At 38.9% G+C, this 22356-nt stretch overlaps 1 protein-coding gene across 8 annotated transcripts; it reads right to left on the bottom strand.

Annotated features, from left to right (window-relative positions):
• Nucleotides 1-170: 170 nt before the first annotated feature.
• On the bottom strand, nucleotides 171-22315 carry LOC117983489 (mediator of RNA polymerase II transcription subunit 25-like). 8 transcript variants are annotated; one of them, XM_069499747.1, is made up of 15 exons: nucleotides 22084-22315; nucleotides 21501-21659; nucleotides 19380-19543; nucleotides 18688-18842; nucleotides 17757-17857; nucleotides 16768-16945; nucleotides 16260-16466; nucleotides 14905-15102; nucleotides 14092-14241; nucleotides 13346-13436; nucleotides 12941-13053; nucleotides 12116-12418; nucleotides 11007-11123; nucleotides 6890-6943; nucleotides 171-278 (listed from the first exon to the last, which is right to left on the bottom strand). In XM_069499747.1, exons 1-14 carry the CDS (start codon nucleotides 22203-22205, stop codon nucleotides 6905-6907), a joined length of 2097 nt encoding a protein of 698 aa, XP_069355848.1. In that variant the 5' UTR covers nucleotides 22206-22315; the 3' UTR covers nucleotides 171-278; nucleotides 6890-6904. The 8 variants fall into 8 exon arrangements, with proteins under 8 accessions (XP_069355848.1, XP_069355849.1, XP_069355850.1 ...); XM_069499748.1 differs by having other exon boundaries at nucleotides 171-275; XM_069499749.1 differs by having other exon boundaries at nucleotides 6901-6943.
• Between the last annotated feature and the right edge of the window lie 41 nt (nucleotides 22316-22356).

The raw sequence follows: 22356 nt of genomic DNA, 5'->3' as shown, positions 1-22356 counted from the left end.
ATCTAACGAATTTTGACATTGACGTTTTCGTATTAGGAATCTGTCTAAATGTCATTCGTATGGTTAAGGTGGTAAAGATCCATGTTAGATCGTTAGATCGTAAAGTTTACGTGGCGGTTGTGAAACAGGCCACACCCTATGAATAGGAAGTTAGAAATGAAACACGTTCGTCTATGGCTAATTAGTATATTTTATATGAAATCGTAATTGGAAACGTCGTCGAACTGCTGCGAGGCGGACGGCCGCACCGCGCCGCCCGGCTGCCGGTACTGCGGCTGCTGAACACATCACAACAATCATTGAATCATCACACGTACAATGACAATAATGCAACCATAGTACATACCGTTCACTACGTAGATAGTATAATAGGTAGATTTAAGTACTGTGTAACCGCGTATGAGATAGCGATAGCACGACGTAACGATGAATAACACGACAATTATTACCATTGTTCAATGTTCAGTAGTCAATATTTGTATTAACCTGTTACGCTGGCTGACTGCCCCATCAGCGCAACGTGAGCTACCTGCCGAAGAAGCACACATTGGCGCCTTCGTGTACGATCATCGACGCGAACGGACGTACACTACTCTTTAATTTTAATATATACCATTTTGTAAAACAGTAATTAAACCATATACCAACCAAGAAGGTGTTCTGACTTATACCAGCTCTGGGCAGCCGCCCTAATGTAACTGGCGCAGTCTTAAAGGATAGTCCTGGATCTTCAAGGTCGTCGTGGTGCATACCCTAAAAATCTGGTCAAGGCCATCAACTTCCTTGACAGGACTAGGGAACCTACGAGGAGCAGCTGTCATAGGAGCTGCCGCTGAAGACTTCGAGTCATACTGAAAATCGATGGATCGAAGCTCGCCAGCGACTTTGGTTTTGTAAGTACATGAAATCCTTTTTATTGGTTGTTATATTAATTTTTGCGCAGGGTACTATAACATATTACAACATTTTGCTCACTTGCGTAGTTTAAGTATAGGTATTACTTTCATTTATTGTGTTAATTATTTGATATAATAGATATATTTAAAAAAAAATGCCGGAACTTAGTCAAGTAGAGTTGTTAGATAGAATAAATAAGTCCCTTAAGTTTTTACCGAATTTCGATGGAAATTCTTATACTTTAACGAGATTTATTAATTTAGCCGACCAATTAGTGCGCTCATTTTTAAATCCATCTCAAGAGTATGAGCTTTCAAACCTTTCCTTGATTAGCGGAATTCTTAATAAAATTACCGGATCTGCAGCAAGAACCATATCAGCTAACGGAATTTCCGATGATTGGAATAAAATTAAGGCTACATTAATTAACAGCTTTTCCGATTACCGCGATGAAATAGCTTTACTTACAGACTTATCATATTTAACTCAAGGTCCAGATACAGTACAAATCTTTTGCGAAAAGGTTCAAAATTTACTCTGTACACTTATTACGTACGTAGAGCTACACGACACTGTCAAAACTACTGTAGATGTAAAAAGAACTCTCTACCAAAAATTAGCCCTTAAAACCTTCTTAAAAGGTTTAAGAGAACCTTTAGGGTCAAGAGTAAGGTGTATGAGACCCCCCACATTGCAAACTGCTCTCGAATTTGCCAAAGAAGAATTAAATATAATACATCTGCAGAACAGAACTAATTTTTTTCAAAATTATCATAAGCATACTCGTAGACCTTATTCTTTTTATTCACAGCGGAATTCTTATAGTGAGAAAAAATTTCCTCCTAGATCACGAAGATACTCAATGTCCCAAAAACACGTTCCTTCAGAACCTCAATACCCTTCAAGTACTTATATCCCATGTCAACCTCACCGTGATCCAAAAAATTGCCCACAGGTGGACTTAAATCTACACGGTATATTGGAAACTCCAGAAACTAAAATTCCTGTGTATAATATTATATCGGACCAATATTATAATTCCCAAGAATACATACCGACCCGCCGGTGTGAAAATGAAATTGACACCGCTACTGGCGATAAGCAGAATTACGAGTTCATATTATCACGGTTGCCCATAGATCAGTTAAATGAAGAAGAGGCCACTAATTTAATTAATTTAACCAAAGAATATTCCGATGTATTTTATTTTAAAAATGATAATTCAATTGATGAATTTCGACAATTTCACTTCCAGACGATAGAAAACTCGTGTCCAATTTCGATTTTAACCAACGTTTTAGACAAGTTAGGGAGGTGCTTGTACTTTACAACTCTAGGTCTTAATTTAAATAATGATACTTTTCAACATTTTAGCGATAATGATCTTCAAGGCCTGCCAAATTCCATAGCTTACTTAGGAAAAATTTTAGTTTTCTCTACATCATTACAGGAGCAAATAATGAATTTAAGTGCTGTTTTAGAAAGATTAAGGAATTTGAATTTTAAAATTAAAATAGATAAATCGGAGTTCTTTAAACACGAAACGCCTCTATGCCATATCTATTCTCCGCACGGCATACAATCGAATCCAGATTATATTTCATCTATTTTAAATTTTCCATTACCTCAAACTCGCAAAGAAATCAAAGAATTTTTAGGAATCCTTGGTTTCTATAGAAGATTTATACCAGACTTTGCACAAGTGACCAAGCCTTTAACATCTTGCTTGAAAAAAGGAGCAAAACTCAATCATGATACGGATTTCATTAATTCTTTCGAAAATTGTAAAATTCTTGTAAAAGGTATCCCAGTTCTAGCTTATCCTGATTTTAAACATGAATTTAATTTGACAACCTTTGCCTCTGATATGACTTTAAATGCAGTGCTATCCCAAGGCCCTATTGGCGCCGACCTACCGATAGCATACGCCTCACGTACTTTAAATGATGGCGAGATTAAATATTCTAAAACAGAAAAAGACCTTCTTGCAGTAGTCTGGGCAACTAAGTACTTTAGACCATATCTCTTTAGCAGACAGTTTAAAATAATTTCCGATTTTCCTGAGTTATCGAATTTAAAAGACCCGAGTCCTCGTATTACGCGTTGGAACTTAAAATTAGCTGAATACAATTTTACGATTGTTAAGAAAATGAACCCTACTGCAGACGATCAGTTGAAAGAAACTATACCAGTATGTTTTAATCGCTCAAAACAATCAAAATCTGTTAAATTTTCGAAATCAATGGTCAAAAATTCATCTCGTACTGACACCACTTGCACTAACTTACCAAAAAATCCCGAAATTCCTGTCCAAAGTTCAGTGACTCATAATCAAGCTATACACATATATACTTCTAGAAAAAATCGAAAAAAACCCTTTCCGAAATCCCGATTTAAAAGGCCCACATAAAATGAATTTTCATATTACATTTTTAGATTAGCAGTTAGGTATCTTTCTACCAAGCCCTTGCGACATTCCCACGATCGAATTTCATCCTACTGATAGGAACACTATAACTACATTATTTTATTCAATTACTGCTTTTAAATAAGAAATCTATTTTATACCGAAGTTTATACCTATGTACCTTTATAACTTTGTCCTCGATAGTTTTACCTATTTTTCAGAGATTTCCTAGATTTAAAAACTAGATGTAACTACCCTTTCACTAAATCAGATAAAATCAGGAAAGCTCTTACTTATGTCACAGAGTGACTAATAAGAATAATGAGCAATTTTAGCTATATGCTCACTGCTCGAATTTTTGTAAATTTCTGGATAAAATATGCAAGAAATTACGAGTTATAACTATATAGCCTTCTTCGACTATTTGAGTTAGTACAAATACTATCACTTCATTTTAGATATTATACATTTTAGCAGTAATATTAAAAGTCTTTATTCGACATAGAAACTTAGGTACCTAGTTATTAGACATTTAGAGTAACGCATCATTTACAGAACTGATCCGTAGTCCTGAGGTTTCCGGTTACATTTAGCGTATTTTATCAGTTTAGCTTATTTCAAGTAACGTAATACTATAGTACCACCTGCACACTCTTATCTCAACCAATTCTAAGGTTTTCATTTACATAGAGGCTGAATGCCCGAAGGTCAATTCTTTAAATTTATGCAAGCAGAAGATATCACTGACTGAAGAACCAACTGATCCGGAGAACACATCTACTAAAATCATACTGTTACAGGAGGTAGATGAAACGTGATAATCCACGCCTATCTCTCTGTCTAAGGAGGCTCAGAGAGAGCAGCTCAACCATCATTCCATGAATCAAGAACTTTTAATACTACCAGTATGCCGCATTATTCGGCTCCACTTTCAACATCCCCGAATAATTGCGCATCCAATGGGGGAGGTGTTACGCTGGCTGACTGCCCCATCAGCGCAACGTGAGCTACCTGCCGAAGAAGCACACATTGGCGCCTTCGTGTACGATCATCGACGCGAACGGACGTACACTACTCTTTAATTTTAATATATACCATTTTGTAAAACAGTAATTAAACCATATACCAACCAAGAAGGTGTTCTGACTTATACCAGCTCTGGGCAGCCGCCCTAATGTAACTAACCGATCAACAATATTTGTATTAAACGTTTTTTATGTGAAAACAAGTAAATAACTCATGAGAAATACAATCACGCCACGACTTCTCAAAGTTTGTTTCGCAACTAAAGTTGCATGCCTTGTATGTATTCTTGAAAAAAAACCAGTTACACGATAAAGGACAAAAAATAGGTTAGCTGCGTCTCTGTTTATCACATTAGTAACTTTATCTGTGCTCTCTTTTTAGCGTGACTGAGAAAGCAAACGTTCATGTATCTACCTTTATTACTCTATCTACGGTTCATTAGAACTTGTCCCTTGCCGTCATGTTGGCACCATTGCAGTTCACACAATAATAAATCCTAAGTTCCATGGAATAAAGCGAACAAAGCAATGGTGCCAACTTGACAGCAAGGGACAAGTTAAAGTGAACGGTCTGTATAGACCCGACGCACATTATCAGAAATTGACTGTCAGACAACTTTCTGCCCAAGTCTCTTGAACATCAGAAGAGTACCTACGTCCTATCCAGCAACATTCTGGCAGTCTGTCAGAATGTACAGTCCCGTTCAGAGTTATTTTACTTCTGACATTTGTTATCGTATGTTGGCATTACTTCCTGTTAAATATAAGGTTTAATATTTCGTTATTTGTTACGCAATGAAATATGAAAATGAAAAGACTGAATGATAGATTCGTGCAAAAGATTAACTGATATGGGTTTTATGAAATGACTCTTAAGGTGCACTAATTAATGAGTTCTAATTGGTTTGGCAAAAGAAAGTAAGCTATTCAAGTGAAAGGGGAATTCAAGCGAGTTATAAGTGTATGTAGCTACCTATATATACAGCTTTGTTCATTGTTATTACGTTTTAAGGAAACAGTTCATGTATATACGTCCCGCAAATTGCTAATGCGCGTGGCCGCCATTTTAGTAACGTCAGCACTAGACTGAAGTTACGAGCTGATGGTATATTTTTATTTCGGCTGACGTCATTTCGATGTTAATGAGACATGGTTCCAACGCAATAGCAATTTGCGGGACTTATAATTAAGGATGAGATTATGGGAGTATTCTCTATCAATAATTTGGAAAATCCATACATATCCATACTAATATTATAAATCTCTCTGACTGTCTGCTAGCTTTTCCATCCGTTTATCCGATCTTGACGAAATTTGATACAGAGATAGTTTGCATCCCAGGGACGCATTTTTTATCTCGTTAAATCAAAGAGTTCCCACGGGATTTTTAAAATACCCAAACTACATGGACGAAGACACGGGCGTCAATATATTCTTTAAATCGACCTGAGCTAATTTAGAAATTTAGAATTTCAAAATTGCCTCTGCCGGGAATCGAACCCGTGGCCTCGTACTGATAATTCTGCTCCCAGAATCTGACCCTATACCGGACGAATACTGTAAACGCCACTTATCTAGTCTTTAATATAGTGCGCGTAAAACAAGTAGTCCAGTCTGAACACCAGGTGCAGACTGCGCATTGTGCAAAAAACCGGTCAAGTGCGAGTTGGACTCGGACACGAAAGGTTCCGTACCATCATACAAGATATAACACTTATGTGCATGTGTACGTTTTCTGTACCATAGTAATGTACTTACATTATAGAGGGTGTAACCAGAACGCTAGTAAAAACTTGGCGTTATTGTTTTACTACCTAAACACTATCCAATACTGTTGGAACTGGCTGTAAACTAAATTGTTTATATTTAAATATATTCTTATTCTTATTTTTTCTAAAATCCTTTGTTTTACGCTCGATGACTTATTAACTCACTTCAAATATATATCTCAAACAGGACGTCCTAGTTTTTCTTTTTACTGATATTTTTCCTATAAATTCTAAATATCCCAAGAAATACCAATAACCATTTGCCTCATTTTGTAATTTAGTATTTTTCAAACCCGTAATGTCTTTCGTGCAAAGGTGCGGCATTGACTCCGGGTGGCCGGCTTACGCAACGTTAGTTGACCTCTAGCGTCAGTCAGATGTTTTATTTACAATATATCGTGAACTTTTACAAAATATAGGATTTTTTTATTTATTTTTGGCATTTTTATCATATCAGTAATCATCAGTACTATCATCTGTCTTTGTTTTTAATATAAAGAATATTAGCCATATTAAATGACTAATATTCCCCTTTCCTCTCCAACTAAGCGTTAAACTTGTGCTAGGAGTAGGTACGACAATAGTGCAACGGGCGGGGTTTGAACCGTCGACCTTTCGGTTTTCAGTCCACTCCTCTATCCGTTGAGCTATTGAGGCTTATTGTCTTTGTTTTTGTCAGCGTTCCGGTATTATGTCGTTAAACCACGAAATAAGCCAAAAATAACTAGTTTGAAGAAGCGTTTCAGTATTCGGGGGTAATTAATAGGTAACATAGCGGAAAGAAGCATTACTTAGCGTGTACCAGGTCACATGTGAGGACGGCCGCCGCGCGCCGCCTGCTGTTGCTAGAAAACGCCTCCAGTGTGAAGAGACCCTCAGCCATACAGTAGCCAGCAAGAAACATTGTACTTCGACCTTTAGAATTCGGCTTTGTAGAGCGTTGTCTCGGTCACTCATACGTACGTGACGTTTTGTCAGTCTCAACGACAGAGACAATGCTCTACGAAACCGCTATCTCTTTCTAAAGGTCGATGTACAATATTTCCTGCAGGGTACTGTACATATACAATAATACTATTTGCATAGCACCCTAGATGTGGCATGCCAGACAAAATGAGTTATTTTTTGAGCAGATTCGAAAATTCGAGTAGGCTCACATGACGCTCACTGCTGCTATAAGTGCCAAAATGGCGATAATAAAGTTGCTTCAATAACACGTCATCAATAGCACATCTAGCGCACTATGTAATTAGTATTATTATATATCCATGTCCTCAGCGCATAATATGTGCAAATTGTATAGGAGACTTGCTTATGTCCACGACTTCGTCCATGTAGACTATACTAATTTCAAATGCCTGATTTACCCCTTTAGGAATTGAATTTGAGTTTGAGTTTAGACTCGACTTAAGAGGGCTTAAGAGTAACTCAAATCTTATTCTGACAATACCATCCTATATTTTGTTAATAATTCACGTTTCAATAAGGATTTTGATTTGATTAACTAATTAGATTTATTCGTTTTTTTTAATGATTTCTTAAAAAGGAAAATTATATAGCGACCAAATCAAAGTAGTCTACCAATTTAAGCCTTTGCAGTTTTATGCGCTGAGTCATCGAAAAGATTTAGGACTTATAAGCAAGGTTGGAAAAAAAACAGTTGAAACAAAACAAAACGTCTTAAAAACATGTTTATAACTGGGTTGTTTTTTAATTTAAAAATGTTTAAAACAATGCCAACCCTGCTTTTAAGCATCCAGCTGAGGTGAAAATAAAAAGCACTGATTAAATAGGTGCGTAAGAAATGTATTAAAGCGAACTATCACATAAAATTCAACACAAATTACGAGAATTGTGGCCGTAAAAAAGAATTATCGACGCTATAAAGTGAAGTTATTAGCTTTTAAAAAACCCTTAACGTAAACTGTTAAGGTACAAATTTCAATGTAAACTTCCCCGACTTCCTCTCCCTATTTAAAAACAATCAGTTAGAAGCTAAAAATCTACGGCTGAATATCATTATTTCTGAACTCACCACTAGTGGCAGGATAGTTTTTTTTACTAAACGACCACTAGCGTAGTGGCTACTTTTTTATTTATTTTTATTCAGATACAAGTTAGCCCTTGACTGCAATCTCACCTGGTGGTAAGTGATGATGCAGTCTAAGATGATAGCGGGCTAACCTGGAAGTGGTATGGCAGTTTTTATTAAACCCATACCCCTTTGGTATCGGCACCCACGGCATCGTACCGGAACGCTAAATCGCTTGGCGGCACGGCTTTGCCGGTAGGGTGGTAACTAGCCACGGCCGAAGCCTCCCACCAGACCAGACCAGATATTTAGAAATTATAAAATTCCAAACCCCTGCCAGGAATCGAACCCGGGACCTCCCACTATTAAGACCACAGCGCTCACCACTGCGCCAGATAGGTCGTCATTTCACTTTCATTAAAAAATTGAACCTTATAAGTTTGCATTCAGGAACAAAAGAAGCTAAATAATTTTACTAGTGGCAGGATAATAATTATTTTGACCACTTATGGCCGGCTAGACACTGGATTATTCTGTCAAACACAATCTTTAAACCAAACTAAATTGTTAGGTCTAAATATAATGCTATCCTTTTCCGCAGGGAGCATTATGAAAGGGATAGCAATACGTTTAACCCTGTAATTTTGATTTAGTTTAGAGATTGTGTATAGCAGAATAGCAATACTGCCTAATAAATATGTGTAGGACTATAGTGATCGTTCGCTTTAATTTTAGAGTATGTAGTACATAGCATGCTCTAATGAGCATATACTTAGCTTATATAGCTCGCAAAACTAATTCAGCTATTAATTTAATAAATTAAAATTTTAAAAAAATTGCACTTTTTGAGAACATGCTGTGTTTTATACGACATTATTATGAGCGTTTTTACCGAGTCTATGCATCTTGTAGAGCGTATAATGCGTAAACAATGACTTTTCACGAGCCATTTTAACTTTATGCGTCAAATTTCACGTCAAAAGTACGATTCATTTTAAGTATGTTCACCTCACCTCACCAAGTATGTTCACCTTTAAAATAAGGCCTAAGCTTGCCTTATTTTAAAAGTGAACATACTTTTGAAATGAAGGTTGACCCATAGAGTTAAAATGGCGCGTGAGGTGTCATTTTGTACGGGCTGTAACTCTCAGACTTAAGTTTCATTTAAAACGAGATAGATTTGTCAGCAATATACCTGTCTCTTTTCAAAATAAAAACGCTCATAAAGAAAAAAGTTGACAATGAATAGAAAGTTCAAACAAATAAGGGAATCCTTAAGAAGCAATTAACATTATTATGGTGAAACTAGGTGAAGATGATTTGCAGTGACTACATGAAATGCTTTTTGGCTAAGTACCTAATAATTTTTTTTTAATAATCTCTTTATTCCCCATTCTAGCCCCATAAGCTACCGCTATACAAAACATCACATCATTTCATTACTACAGTCCAAGATTAGATCTTTGCCGCACTGGCATTGAAATAGGGAAGGCAGAGCATAAGATGGCGCACCCTGAAAGGTAAACGCCCATTCTTGGCCACAATTTATCCATCAATGTTATGAATACTAAGAAAAACTTAATTAAAGACTGAAATATTTCTTTTTTTTATTCAGATACAAGTTAGCCCTTGACTGCAATCTCACCTGGTGGTAAATGACGATGCCGTCTAAGTTGAAAGCGGGCTAACCTGGAAGGGGTATGGCAGTTTTTAATAAACCCATGTCCCTTTGGTTTCTACACGGCATCGTACCGGAACGCTAAATCGCATGGCGGCACGGCTTTGCCGGTAGGGTGGTCACTAGCTACGGCCGAAGCCTCCCACCAGACCAGACCAGAAATTTAGAAATTATAAAATTCCAAATCTCCGCCAGGAATCGAACCCAGGACCTCCCGCTAATAAGACCACAGTGCTTACCACTGCGCCAGGGAGGTCGTCAAACTCTTGACACTTCGGCGTAATTAAAACACACTCGCTCTCACACTAATTTCGCTCGAAATGACAATCTTGGCAATGTAGGTATTGCAATAATTCTTACTGGGAAAACAAATAAACAAAAAGGTTTATAAAAGTTCCTCAGAGTTCTAGATCCAAAATAGTGCTTGTTTCTTGATCTGTGATCTCAGTTCTAATGCCTATCATTAATTTCATTGATGGATGTACAGTGCGACAAGGCTATCTTGGCGCGTGGCGAAAGTCGGAACTAACGCTGCTGTCAAGTGCCCCTTTGTTCTTGTTCGAATATTCTAAGCCTTTGTTCTCCAACAGCGCCCCCCTGTCAATGTCATTCAAGTGCCAAGAGAGCCTTGTCGCACTGTACTTTGGCCAAAAACCCTTTGACGAATGGGCGTTTCCTTTTGTAACGTTTTGCTACAATATTGGGTGTTTTCCTACTTTTGAATTTGATAAATATTATTACTTTATTATAAACCAGGATAAAAATAATGGCGTACGCTGAAAAAAATATTAAAATACAACAAAGATTTACAAAGTTACAGGCATTTTAACTTTGGAGTGGGAGAGTCTTCTATCCCTTTCTCGCAAAACGAAAATTTGTATGAAACCGCACGAAGCTACTATGGCATTAAGTAAGGTGTGACGTCAAAATTCTATATCGCTATCTCTGTCTAACTAGAAATATTTAAATGCCTATAACTTTTCTGTTATTTGATCGATTTAATTAGTTTTTTCAGTTTACGTCATTATTTTTATCCTATTTTATAATAAAGTAATAAAAAAATTGGAGTCAAATACCCAATTGACGACGCCAAATAAACAAGACATGAACAAATCGTCTATCAATGCGACAAGATAACGGGGCCTGCTCGATGGAACTGAGTTACGCAGAACCTATCGTATAACGGGCCCCAGGTTACCTGCTGCAGCAAGTGTCGGAGGCCGGGGTTGGTCGGCATGAGGGGCCGCATGAGGCGAGGCCCCGCGCCACGCAGTTGCTGCAATTGTTGCTGCAATTGATGCTTACGTTGTTGCTCCTGCAATACACAATCAAAAGGTGGTGCATTTAAAATGGAGGTATAGTCCGTACAAAATGAGAACTCACTCGCCATTTTAACTGTTTCAACTGTCATGTCAGAAGTAAGGTTCACCTTTAAAATAAGGACTAAATCGTACATTTAATATGACAGTTGACACATACAGATAAATAGGCCATGATGATGATAATGTCCAATGTACCAATTACAACCCGGGTATCTTTAAAACAAGAGTGAATGGGCATCTTCTGGGTAAGCGCGTCCCATCTTAGGCCGCATCACCACTTTCCATCAGGTGAAATTGTGGTCAAGCGTTTGCCTATAGTGAATAACAAATAAAAAATAAAAAAATGTACAAAATGTAACAAGTCAAGTCTGGACATGACGATGGCCATGGCATGGGTCCTTATATGGCAATCCATTTACAAGAAAGATTGTTACCTCCTTGGGATTGTTACCTAACTTGGTCAACTCGCCCTTCGTCCAATCCAACGGTATTCTACGGGAACCAATGCTGCCAACTTGGCCGACTTGGTCTAACTTGGACATTTTCTTTATTAGCAATATTATCGCACTAAGCTGATTGGCCTATTCCCTACACTTATCAACGTGACCAACTACCTCTACTTGGCAATTATTTTTAATAGAGATAGCGAACAAACGAGCAGGCGGGTCCCCTGATGTTAAGTGATTACCGCCGCCCATGGACATTTGCAGTTCCAGAAGAACTGCCGATGCGTTGCCGGCCTTTTAGGAATTTGTTGGTCCGCCCCTTGAATAACCCCATGTTGTAATCTAAAGGGAACACCACCGATGGGAGTTGGTTCCACAGTTTGCATGTGCGTGTAAAAAAAGAAAGATCTGGCACAGCGGACGGTCGAAGTGCACCAGACACCCAGGTGGTGAAGGTGAAATTCCTTACGGTGGCGCGCGGTGCGGTTGTAGAAAAGGGAGGGTGAAATGACTTGGTTCAAGGAACCACCTCAACTCACCTCGAGCTGCTTGTAGTGCTGCTCCTGCTGCTGCGCCGCATGCAGATGCGACATGATGTCCATCTGCGACTTGAACTGCGCCTCCTGCTGATGCGCCGCCTCCAGGGTCTGCTGCAGATGCTGAATCTTCTCCAGGTTCTGCTGTCGTGCTGCCTCTATTCCGTCCAAAGGTACTCCACGGGGACCTTTGCCGCCAACTTGACCCACTTGGCCAACTTGCCCCACTTGTCCGACTTGGCCAAGTTGCCCGACTTGGCCTACTTGGTTAACTTGTCCACCCATGCCACCGCCCATCATCATACCCTGAAAAAATAGTAAGTATTCTAAATCTTTCGATCTTGATAATGTTCTCCATAATGTTCTCAAATATGTGTGAAGACTACCAATCCGCACATGGCTAGCGTGGTAGACTATGGCGGAAAACCCTTCTTACTCTGAGAGGAGACCCGTGCCCTATAGTGAGCCTGTGATGAGTTGATCATAATGATGATGATTTGTCTATGATACTCTATAGAGACATTATTAGAGCTAGAATCATCATCATCATCATAAGCCTGTGGACGTCCACTGTTGGACATAGGCCTTCTAAAGAGCGCCACCACACCCGGTCCTCAGCCTTCCTCATCCAGCCACTTCCCGTCAGCCTCTTTAAATCGTCGGTCCATTGTGCTGGAGGGCGTCCTACACTACGCTAGCTTAAACGCGGTCTCCACTCAAGGACTTTCCAGCTCCAACGGCCATCGCCTCTACGACAGGCATGACCTGCCCACTGCCACTTCAGCTTGCTAATAGAGCTAGAATAGATATCAAAAACATGGTGAGTACCTGTGGATGTTGCTGCTGCTGCTGGTTGGACATGTTGGGTACAGATAGAGCCTGGCCAAGACCTTGGCCGAGTCCTAAGCCGGAAGGCATACCGCCCGCACCTAAACCACTACCTAGACAATTATTTAAAAAAAATTTTTTATTACTGACAATTTAGACTAACACCCGTATTCACAAACGATACTATGAGGTCTCACGGTGCGTCATTTTGACGTCAGCCGAAATAAAAATATACCATCAGCTCGAAACTTCAGTCTAGTGCTGACGTCACTAAAATGGCGCACACGCGCATTAGCAATTAGCTCATGGACAACCATACGGCAGTGAATTTGTATATTTTATAGTCATACTTGTATGGAAGTTGTTGGTGTAAAAAAAATTAAAAAGAGAGTGTTGGTGACTTACCTGCCATGGTAGCGGAAGGCATGTTGGGTGGTATGCCCGGCGCGTTGCTGACTGGAGCGAGGAGTTTACTTTGCTTCTGTTGCTGGATCACCTGACAAACACATGCCCATGTGAATTCACAGATTTCCACCCGTCAATTTTTTTAGTATCTTTTCAAATTTCATATCCCTGCTAATAATATATTTTGCGAAAGTGTGTATGTCTGTCTGTCTGCTAGCTTTTTACTTGACGAAAGTTACAGAGATAGCTTATATTTCGGAGAAAGGCAGGCTATAGTCCAGCAGCCGCCAAGGGATTTTTGACCGTTTGATGAGACGCCCAAGTTTTGCTCTGTGAATATTCTGGATACAGGTAACTATTGTACTGCGCAGATGCTTAACTTGGCGATTTAGTGGGATGTTGAAATTGTCTGAATAACAGTACCTAAGTATTTTTTGAACATTGAGATAAATTCATTTCTATTGATTCGAAGTAGCCGCAAAATCAATAATTTCGATGGAATGTTAACATACGGACGAATCCAGCTAATAAAAAATATTTATCGGTTTATCCTTCAATCACGTCGCAACGGAGCAACGGATCGACGTAATTTTTTGCATGGGTATAGTTAAAGACATGTAAATTTACATAGGCTACTTTTTATCCCGGACATTTTTAAAAACTAGGCATCAGCTAGTTTTTAATTAAAAACTTGTGTTTTCTATCAAAATTACTTCTTGTGTGAATTTTTGATACCTTTTACATACAATTACCTTCCTTAGCCGGTCTACGAAGGTGGCTTGGTTGTTGGGGATGAACCCGAGGTAGGCCTTCTTGTCCGACGTGTACAGCAGAATCAGCACTTTGATATCGCACTGAGGGGGCGAAGACATCGGTGAAAAGTGCACGCAGCCCGCCTGCCAACAACCCAATACTACTATTTCCTTGGAAAAACTATAATGTACTATGGTTATCTATTTTTAGGGTTTCGTAGCCAAATGGCAAAAACGGAACCCTTATAGATTCGTCATGTCTCTCTGTCTGTCTGTCCGTCCGTATGTCACAGCCACTTTTTTCCGAAACTATAAGAGCTATTCTCTTGAAACTTGGTAAGTAGATGTATTCTGTGAACCGCATTAAGATTTTCACACAAAAATAGAAAAAAAACCAATAAATTTTGGGGGTTCCACACTTAGAACTGAAACTCAAAAAATTTTTTTTCATTGTGTACCCTATCTATGGATTGGTCTTCAAAAATGATATTGAGGTTTCTAATATCATTTTTTTCTAAACTAAATAGTTTGCGCCAGAGACACTTATGGTAAAATGTGTCCCCCCCCCCGTGTAACTTCTAAAATAAGAGAATGATAATACTAAAAAAAATATATGATGTACATCATTACCATGATGACCTATGATAACGAGATCTAGTAAGTAGTTTTTGATTTATCGTGCAAAATGTCGATAAGATACGATTGTAGTACGGAACCCTCAGTGCGCGAGTGATTCGCGGGTGGGTGTCCAGTAAATTTCTATCCTGAAAGTGGAACCTTTGATGTTGCCGATCCCGGGATACTTACAAATCCGCTGACCATGACCTTGGTGAGTGCATCCAGAGCCTCGTTCTGCTGCAGGTGGAACAGCACAGATTTGCTGTCCTTGAGGTACTGTCCGCCGATGTTGCTGATTAACTGCTTGGGCATTAGTTGCATTAGTAGTTTCGTCGGCCATGTATCCACTTTCAGCTCTGGCTCCACGTCCTTTGAGTTTGCCGATACCTGTAACATTTCAAGGCTATAACCTTCAAATCAATTTTTACCTGTTCAGTAGTAGAACAGTGAAAGATTACATTGGGGCCGATTCTCTTGTACACAATCTCTAAACTAAACTATATTAACAGGTCTAAATCTAGTGCTATCCTTTACCGCAAGCAACATTATGAAAGGGATAGCAATAGATTTAGACGTGTCATGTTAGTTTAGTTTAGAGATAGTGTACAATGGAATTAGCCACAATGTAATACTTGGTTGGTTGATCAATCTAACCCCATTTACGACAATAACCATTTACACCAGTAACAAACTTGAAAGCGCAGCGAACAGCTGTGTTGGATGGACTTCAAATCTTTAGATGTGAAGTCCATCCAACGTCGGATGTCGGGTGTCGGCGCGAAACGTGCGTCGAGTGTGTTTTGGGATTTGTGTGGTGCTGCGTGGTGGTGGTGCCGGTGCGTATTGCTTGCCTGGTAGCAGATTTTTCCTGCATGGTTAGCAGTGGGAGGGCGGGCGGTGCATTTCGCATGTTGCATGTTGCATCATACAGATTCGACCTGTTTCAGCGGATTATAGCAAAATTAAGCTTTTAGTTCATTGTATATCATAGACTTCCGCAAAATAACGCCTGCTTCTATACAACATCTTTAGATTTGACGTTTGTCAACTGGGATAGCGAGGAAAGAAATTAAGATAGTAGCTTAAAATTGTTAGGGATGACGCAGAAATATACAGGATGTAACCAGAAAGCTAGCAAAAACGAAGACAGGTGATATTACTGATAATTACTGATATGACAACAGAAAATAACCTGAAAGAATCTAAAAAATCCTATATTTTGTAAAAGTCCACGATATGGACTGCAAATAAAACATCTGACTGACGCTAGAGGTCAACAAACATTGCGTAAATAGGCCATTTAGAGTCAGTGCCACGTCGTTGGCGGCGCATTGACCCGAGTTTTGCACGCTATACATTGCGGGGTTGAAAAACTCTTAATCACTAAAACTACAAAATGAGGCAAATGTTTATTGGTATTGGATTGTATTTAGGTAGTTTAACAATAACGCTAAGTTCTTGCTAGCGTTCTGGTTACACCCTGCCTCCTGCACCATGGGAGACATAGTGACCCCCGTGCTTGAAGGGTTCCAGTTTTAGTTTACCTGGCATGGCAGATGCTTGGTAACCTTCTGCTGGTCTCCTGGCGCCTTGCCCTTCTCCATCCACTCCAGCACGCCGCTCCATATGTATGTCCTCTGCATGGCGGGCACTGCGCCCACGGGGCCAGCCGACCCCACACCCCCCGCGGGGTTCACGCCAACTCCCGCGTTTGAGGGACCCGGCTGCATTTGCATTCGTTGCAAATTCGTCTGGAACGAAATTGTCTGTCCGTGAAAGTGAATTGTTGAATAATGACGATAATTACATGGAACTTATCGAAAAGAATATAAGCACTACTGTAGCTGCTTATCAATCAAGTAAATAACAATGGAAATGGATGGTAAAACTAAATATTTTATAGAAAATCATAAACATTCGTTCATTAAATTTTTTAAATCAAAAAAAATTAAAAGAGCAGTTAGCAGATTTAAGAAACTTTATGCTAAAGACTGCGCCGCGACCCGGCGGCGGCTGACTGCGCCACACAACAGGTGTGATGTAATAAGTTACCTGTGTCGGAGGCGGTGGGTACGAAGGCTGTGCAAGTTGTGTGAGCAGAGCGGAATTGGCGTAGGTAGTCTGCCTGGGCGGCGCGAGCCAGTTGCTACGCGGGCCGACGGCGGCACGTGGGAACTGCGCCGGCGGCACGCGGGGCTGAGGGACTGCGCCGCGCACTGGCGGCGGCTGACTGCGCCACACAACAGGTGTGATAAAATAACAACATTAAGGCTGAGCTCTATACAGCGCAATCTGAATTTGCTTAGACTTAAGACAGAGTTAAATCGAGATAGAGGTATGTCTGTCACATGAATGTGTCTCGTTTTAACTCAATCTTAAGTCTGAGCAAAGTCAAAGTGCGCTCTATAGATCTCAGCCTCATCTTCTCTCTCTCTTCTCTCAGATCGCAGACTTTAAAGTCATGAATACATACAGCTGTTATAAGTTATAACTGACTTTATCTAAATTCCATAACCATATTAAATACTATCTCTTACAATACAATACAATCTTTAATTTAGACATAGAGACATCAAGAATAAGACACAATTTTAAAGAAAAACATACACTAGCTGTCTTAAAGATTGTGTACAACAGAATTAGCAGCATTATTGTAATTTGCAACTAACACAAATAAATAGACTAAAATTGAATAAAAATTGAAAAAAATATTTTTTTCATTTAAAGATGTAAATGAATAAAATATGTTATAACATCACTCTTTTTTAACACATACAATCAGTATTTTAAGATATGAACATAAATAAATCCATACTAATATTATAAATGCGAAAGTGTGTCTGTCTGTCTGCCTTTTCCTTTCACGCCCCATCTGTTCAACTGATTTTGACGAAATTTGGTACAGAGTTAATTTTTGATCCCGGGGGAGGCTACTTTTTATCCCGGAAAATCAAAAAGTTCACATGGGATTTTTAAAACCTAAATCCACGCGGACGAAGTCGCGGGCATCAGCTAGTATACAATAAAAAATAAAAATATACTTATAGACATCTGTCTGTATGTCGGGCACGGGCGGCGGGGCAGGACTGGGCGGTCGCTCCTTCAGACTGTAGCCTCGAAGCAGAACCAGATGACGGGGGTCCTGTTCAAGATATAATACAGGGTGTAGCCAGAACGCTAGCAAAAACGAAGACAGGTGATAGTACTGATAATTATGATAATGATATGAGATATAATAAAAAAAACGTGAAAAAAAAAATTAAATAACACCTATATTTTGTAAAAGTTCACGATATATTGCAAATAAAACGTTAGAAGTCAATGAACGTTGCGAGTAGGCAATTAGGAGTCAATGGGGCCGATTCTCTAGTACACAATCTCTAAACTAAACTAAATTAACAGGTCTAAATCTAGTGTTATCCTTTTCTGCAAGCAACATTATGAAAGGGATAGCAATAGATTTAGACGTGTCATTTTAGTTTAGTTTAGAGATTGTGTACAATGGAATTAGCCACAATGCCGAGTCGCAGGTGGGGCATTGACCCCAGTTATGCACGATATACATTGCGTGTTTGAAAAATACTAAATCACTAAAACAACAAAATCAAGCAAATGGTTATTGGTATTGGATTATGTTTAGATAGTATAACAATAACGCTAAGTTTTATGCTAACGTTCTGGTTACACCCTGTATACTTTTTTGGGGTTTTAATGGGATTATTTCAAAAATCCCAACCAACTCCCATCCGCAGTGTTCCCACTAGATTACAACATGGGGTTATTCATGGGGCGGACAAATTCCGAAAAGGCCGGCAGCGCATCGGCAGTTGCTCTGGTGCTGCAAATGTTCATAGGCAGCGGTAATCACTTAACATCAGGTGACCCGCCTGCTCGTTTGGTCGCTATCTCTATTTTTAAAAAAATATTCGGTCATCATTGAAGGGAGATATCAGGAACAATATAAAGGCTAACCTTAGCATAGTTTCTCTGTTGTGCCGAATGTAATTCACCTCCTGCATGCTCATATAACGCTAACAGGGCTGGTAACTTTTTGGCTGCAGCAACTGACAGCTGCGCACCTCGTTCACCCATTAATCGTGCCGCTTGTTCTACTGTAGACGGAGCTCCTGTGGAAAAACAAGATGATATATTTTAATGTATTGATAACAGGTACATACCACGATTCATTTGAAGTTTCTATTTGACGATATACCAACCCAATTGGGTATTTTCCTAGTTTTGAATTTGATAAATATTATTACTTTATTATAAACTAGGATAAAAATAATGACGCTGAAAAAAAAAAATCCAACAAAGATTTACAAAGTTACAGGCATTTTAATTTTGGAGTGGGGGGGGGGTCTTTGGAGTGGGGGGGGGTCTTCTATGCCTATCTCGCAAAACGAAAATTTGTATGAAACCGCACGAAGGTACTATGGCATTAGTAAGGTGTGACGTCAAAATACTATACTTATCGCTATCTCTGTCTAATCAAAAATATTTAAATGCTTATAACTTTTTTGTTATTTGATCAATTTAATTAGTTTTTTCAGTAAACGTCATTATTTTTATTATTTTTGAAAATTGGATTAAAATACCCAATTTAAGTGATATTGAAATACTATTTTCACAACAAACAATATATTTTTTACAAGTCACAACACCTGGAGGCACCAATCCTCCAGCATAAGCAGAGTACGGAGGTGAACAACATAGCAATATCACATGTAAAGGTATGTCTGATCTGCCCAGCTCCTCCAGGCAAGCCAACGCAGCTGTCAATGCTTCCGTTATACAAGCTCGGTTCTCCGCATGCCCGCCTATGAACCTGTAGGGAATAAGATATGCTGATTATGATGACTCAAGGGTGCCATTAAGGATATTTCAATGTTTCGTGAATGGTTGCCATCATTGGAGGAGACATCCTTGTTTTTTTTTTTTTTACTAGATGATGTGTGGGCTACATTACACATATAAAAATCAAAAATCAACATATTTAATTAGATAAATTAAGATACCTAATATTAGTTTTACCGCGCGGCATCTGTGTGCATATCGTCTATTGACGCAACGCACACACTGCGCTGCCACAGCGGTGCCAGCTGATCGGGGAACCGGTCAGGCGACTTGCGCCTGCCCCCGCCCGCACCGCGCCGCAGCCCCGAGCCGCGGCGCGCTGCGGCCGAGGTGCCCGCCTAGTGGCTTCCAACACCGTCCCTGTGTGTCCACGTCTGTCTAGCGCGCGAAAGCATATGCACGTAATTTTAAATTATTAAGTACGTTACTTCGCGAGACTGTAATTGTTTTAATAGTGCCAATTAAACCGATTGAGTGTTGGAGCCTGTCTTCTGATTATTGGGGAACATCTTGGTCTTCCTACACCACCATCAACAACCCCAAAGATGCCCGCGACTTCGTCCTCGTGGATTTAGGTTTTTGAAATCCCGTGGGAACAATTGAGTTTTCCGGGATAAAAAGTAGCCTATGTCCTTCCCCGGGATATAAGCTAACTCTGTACTAAGTTTCATCAAAATCGGCTGAACGGTTGGGCCGTGAAAAGCTAGCAGACAGACAGACAGTCAGACACATATTCGCATTTATAATATTAGTATGGAAGTATGGATTTATAGACTAGCGCTTGGCTGTCCAGCTGTGGACCTGTGTGGCAAGTGATGATGCAGCCTAAGATGGAGCGCGCTTGCCTAGAAGATGCCTGTTCACTCTTGTCTTGAAGGTACCCATATTATAATTGGAGGGGAAAACTGATGCTGGAAGGGCATTCCAAATCGGTTCGAATCAGAAATGAGGAGGCAAATCGCTTCGTACGTATCCGTGGGATCCTTTGAGATAATGTATTAAAACTATTTAAAGAGAAGACTATTTCTCTTTGTTTTAATACATTTTCTTAGTTTATATAATATAGAAGAATAACAACCCTAAGGTAAGGACTAACGTCTCAACTCCTCTTATATATATATATTTAACATCTTTATTTCAGTTCTTCTCTAATGTATTAAAAGTTGCAAACGATTTATTTAATGATAGAGAGATCTGCTTTAGTTGCCTTCTTCTTCAATCTTTGCATATTGCAATTCTTAACTTATAATATGCTGTTACTGTTGATAAGGTCACCATTATTTTTGTTTGTGTTTTGTTGCCTGTACTTTTTGTGTGGTGCACAAAAAATTGATCAATGAATGAATGCTTATTCATTCATTCATCAATTTAATTCACTCAATAATTTTCTGTACATATTATTTGTTACTAAACTAACTAACTGATAAATGCATCTACCACTGGCTTAAACTGCCCTTATTACTGAGAAGAATCAGTAAGAAACTCGGCGATTGCTCTTTAACAAAAAAGAAAAGTTATATTTAATCGACATTTTGCACGATAAATCAAAAACTATTATGCGTAAAAATAAATAAAAAATCTATTATAGAATCTACAGGTAAAGCTCATATAATACCTCACTTGGTATAGTAATATTACTTTAAAAGTTGAAAATACTAATTATTTGTTCATGAATACATTTTTTTTTTATTATGTAACCACAAATTCAGTTTTAGAATTTTTCCTTTATTTGTGATATAAAGACCTACCTATATACCTGACAAATTTCATGATTCTAGGTCAACGGGAAGTACCCTGATTTCTTGACAGACACGAGAGACAGACAGACAACAAAGTGATGTTATAAGGGTTCCTTTTTCCTTTCAAGGTACAACCCTAAAAATGATACAGTATAACAACAGAAACATGAAAATAGCAATGATACATACTGTATTTTATCAACAGTGTCAACAACAGTCTGTGGGCATGTGAAGGGCCCAAATGTAGCGACTGGCAGGCCGGGGTGGCAGTCGGCCGCTTGATATGCTACTATGCCATACACTGATCCACTGCCCACTCCCTCTTCTAAGGCTCCTCCATGAAAATATCTGTAATGTAATGTAATGTATCTGTACATAGTAAATTAAATCTTAAACAGTAGAATATTTCTAATTTGAATGTACACCAAAATAATAAGTTTTTCCCTATACAAATAAGCCCTTGGTGGTATGTGATGCAGTCTAAGATGGAAGTGAGCTAACTTGGAAGGTGTATGGCAGTTTTTAATAAGCCCATGCCCCTTTGCATTCTCCCGAAATGCTAAATCGCTTGGTGACACGGGTTTGCCGGTAGTATAATAATATAAATGCTCTTATTTGTGGTCCAGTCGGAGGTTTGTGTGGTTCAGCGGTTCCTACAGTAAAATGTCGTGTTTGTTAGAACTTGTTTTTTTAACTCAAAAAGTAGCACATGTTGGACTACATTTAAGGAAATAACAGATAAACTGCGTGTAAAATATACAAAGCTACTTACTCGAGTGTAGGTACAATATAATTGGTTTTTAGTTCACTTATATAGGCGCTATTGGCAGAGGTTGCTTCTATCACAAAAATAACTTCAGCTTGAGTGGGAGAGTCCGGCGCATTAACAACCATTTTTCGAGTTTATTGATTAGTAATAAAATAAGACATTTTCACTTAAAAATAAATATTTTTAGAAATAATAACCACACAACAACTCGCAACACGACCTTTGTTGACGTTGATTTTGACACATCTTTTTTTTATCGGTGTTGACATTTGACAA

The sequence above is a fragment of the Maniola hyperantus genome, chromosome 7, assembly GCF_902806685.2.
Source record: "Maniola hyperantus chromosome 7, iAphHyp1.2, whole genome shotgun sequence".
NCBI lineage: Eukaryota > Metazoa > Arthropoda > Insecta > Lepidoptera > Nymphalidae > Maniola > Maniola hyperantus.
The sequence above is the reverse complement of the archived record's forward strand: the minus strand, read 5'-3'. Positions and strand labels throughout refer to the sequence as shown.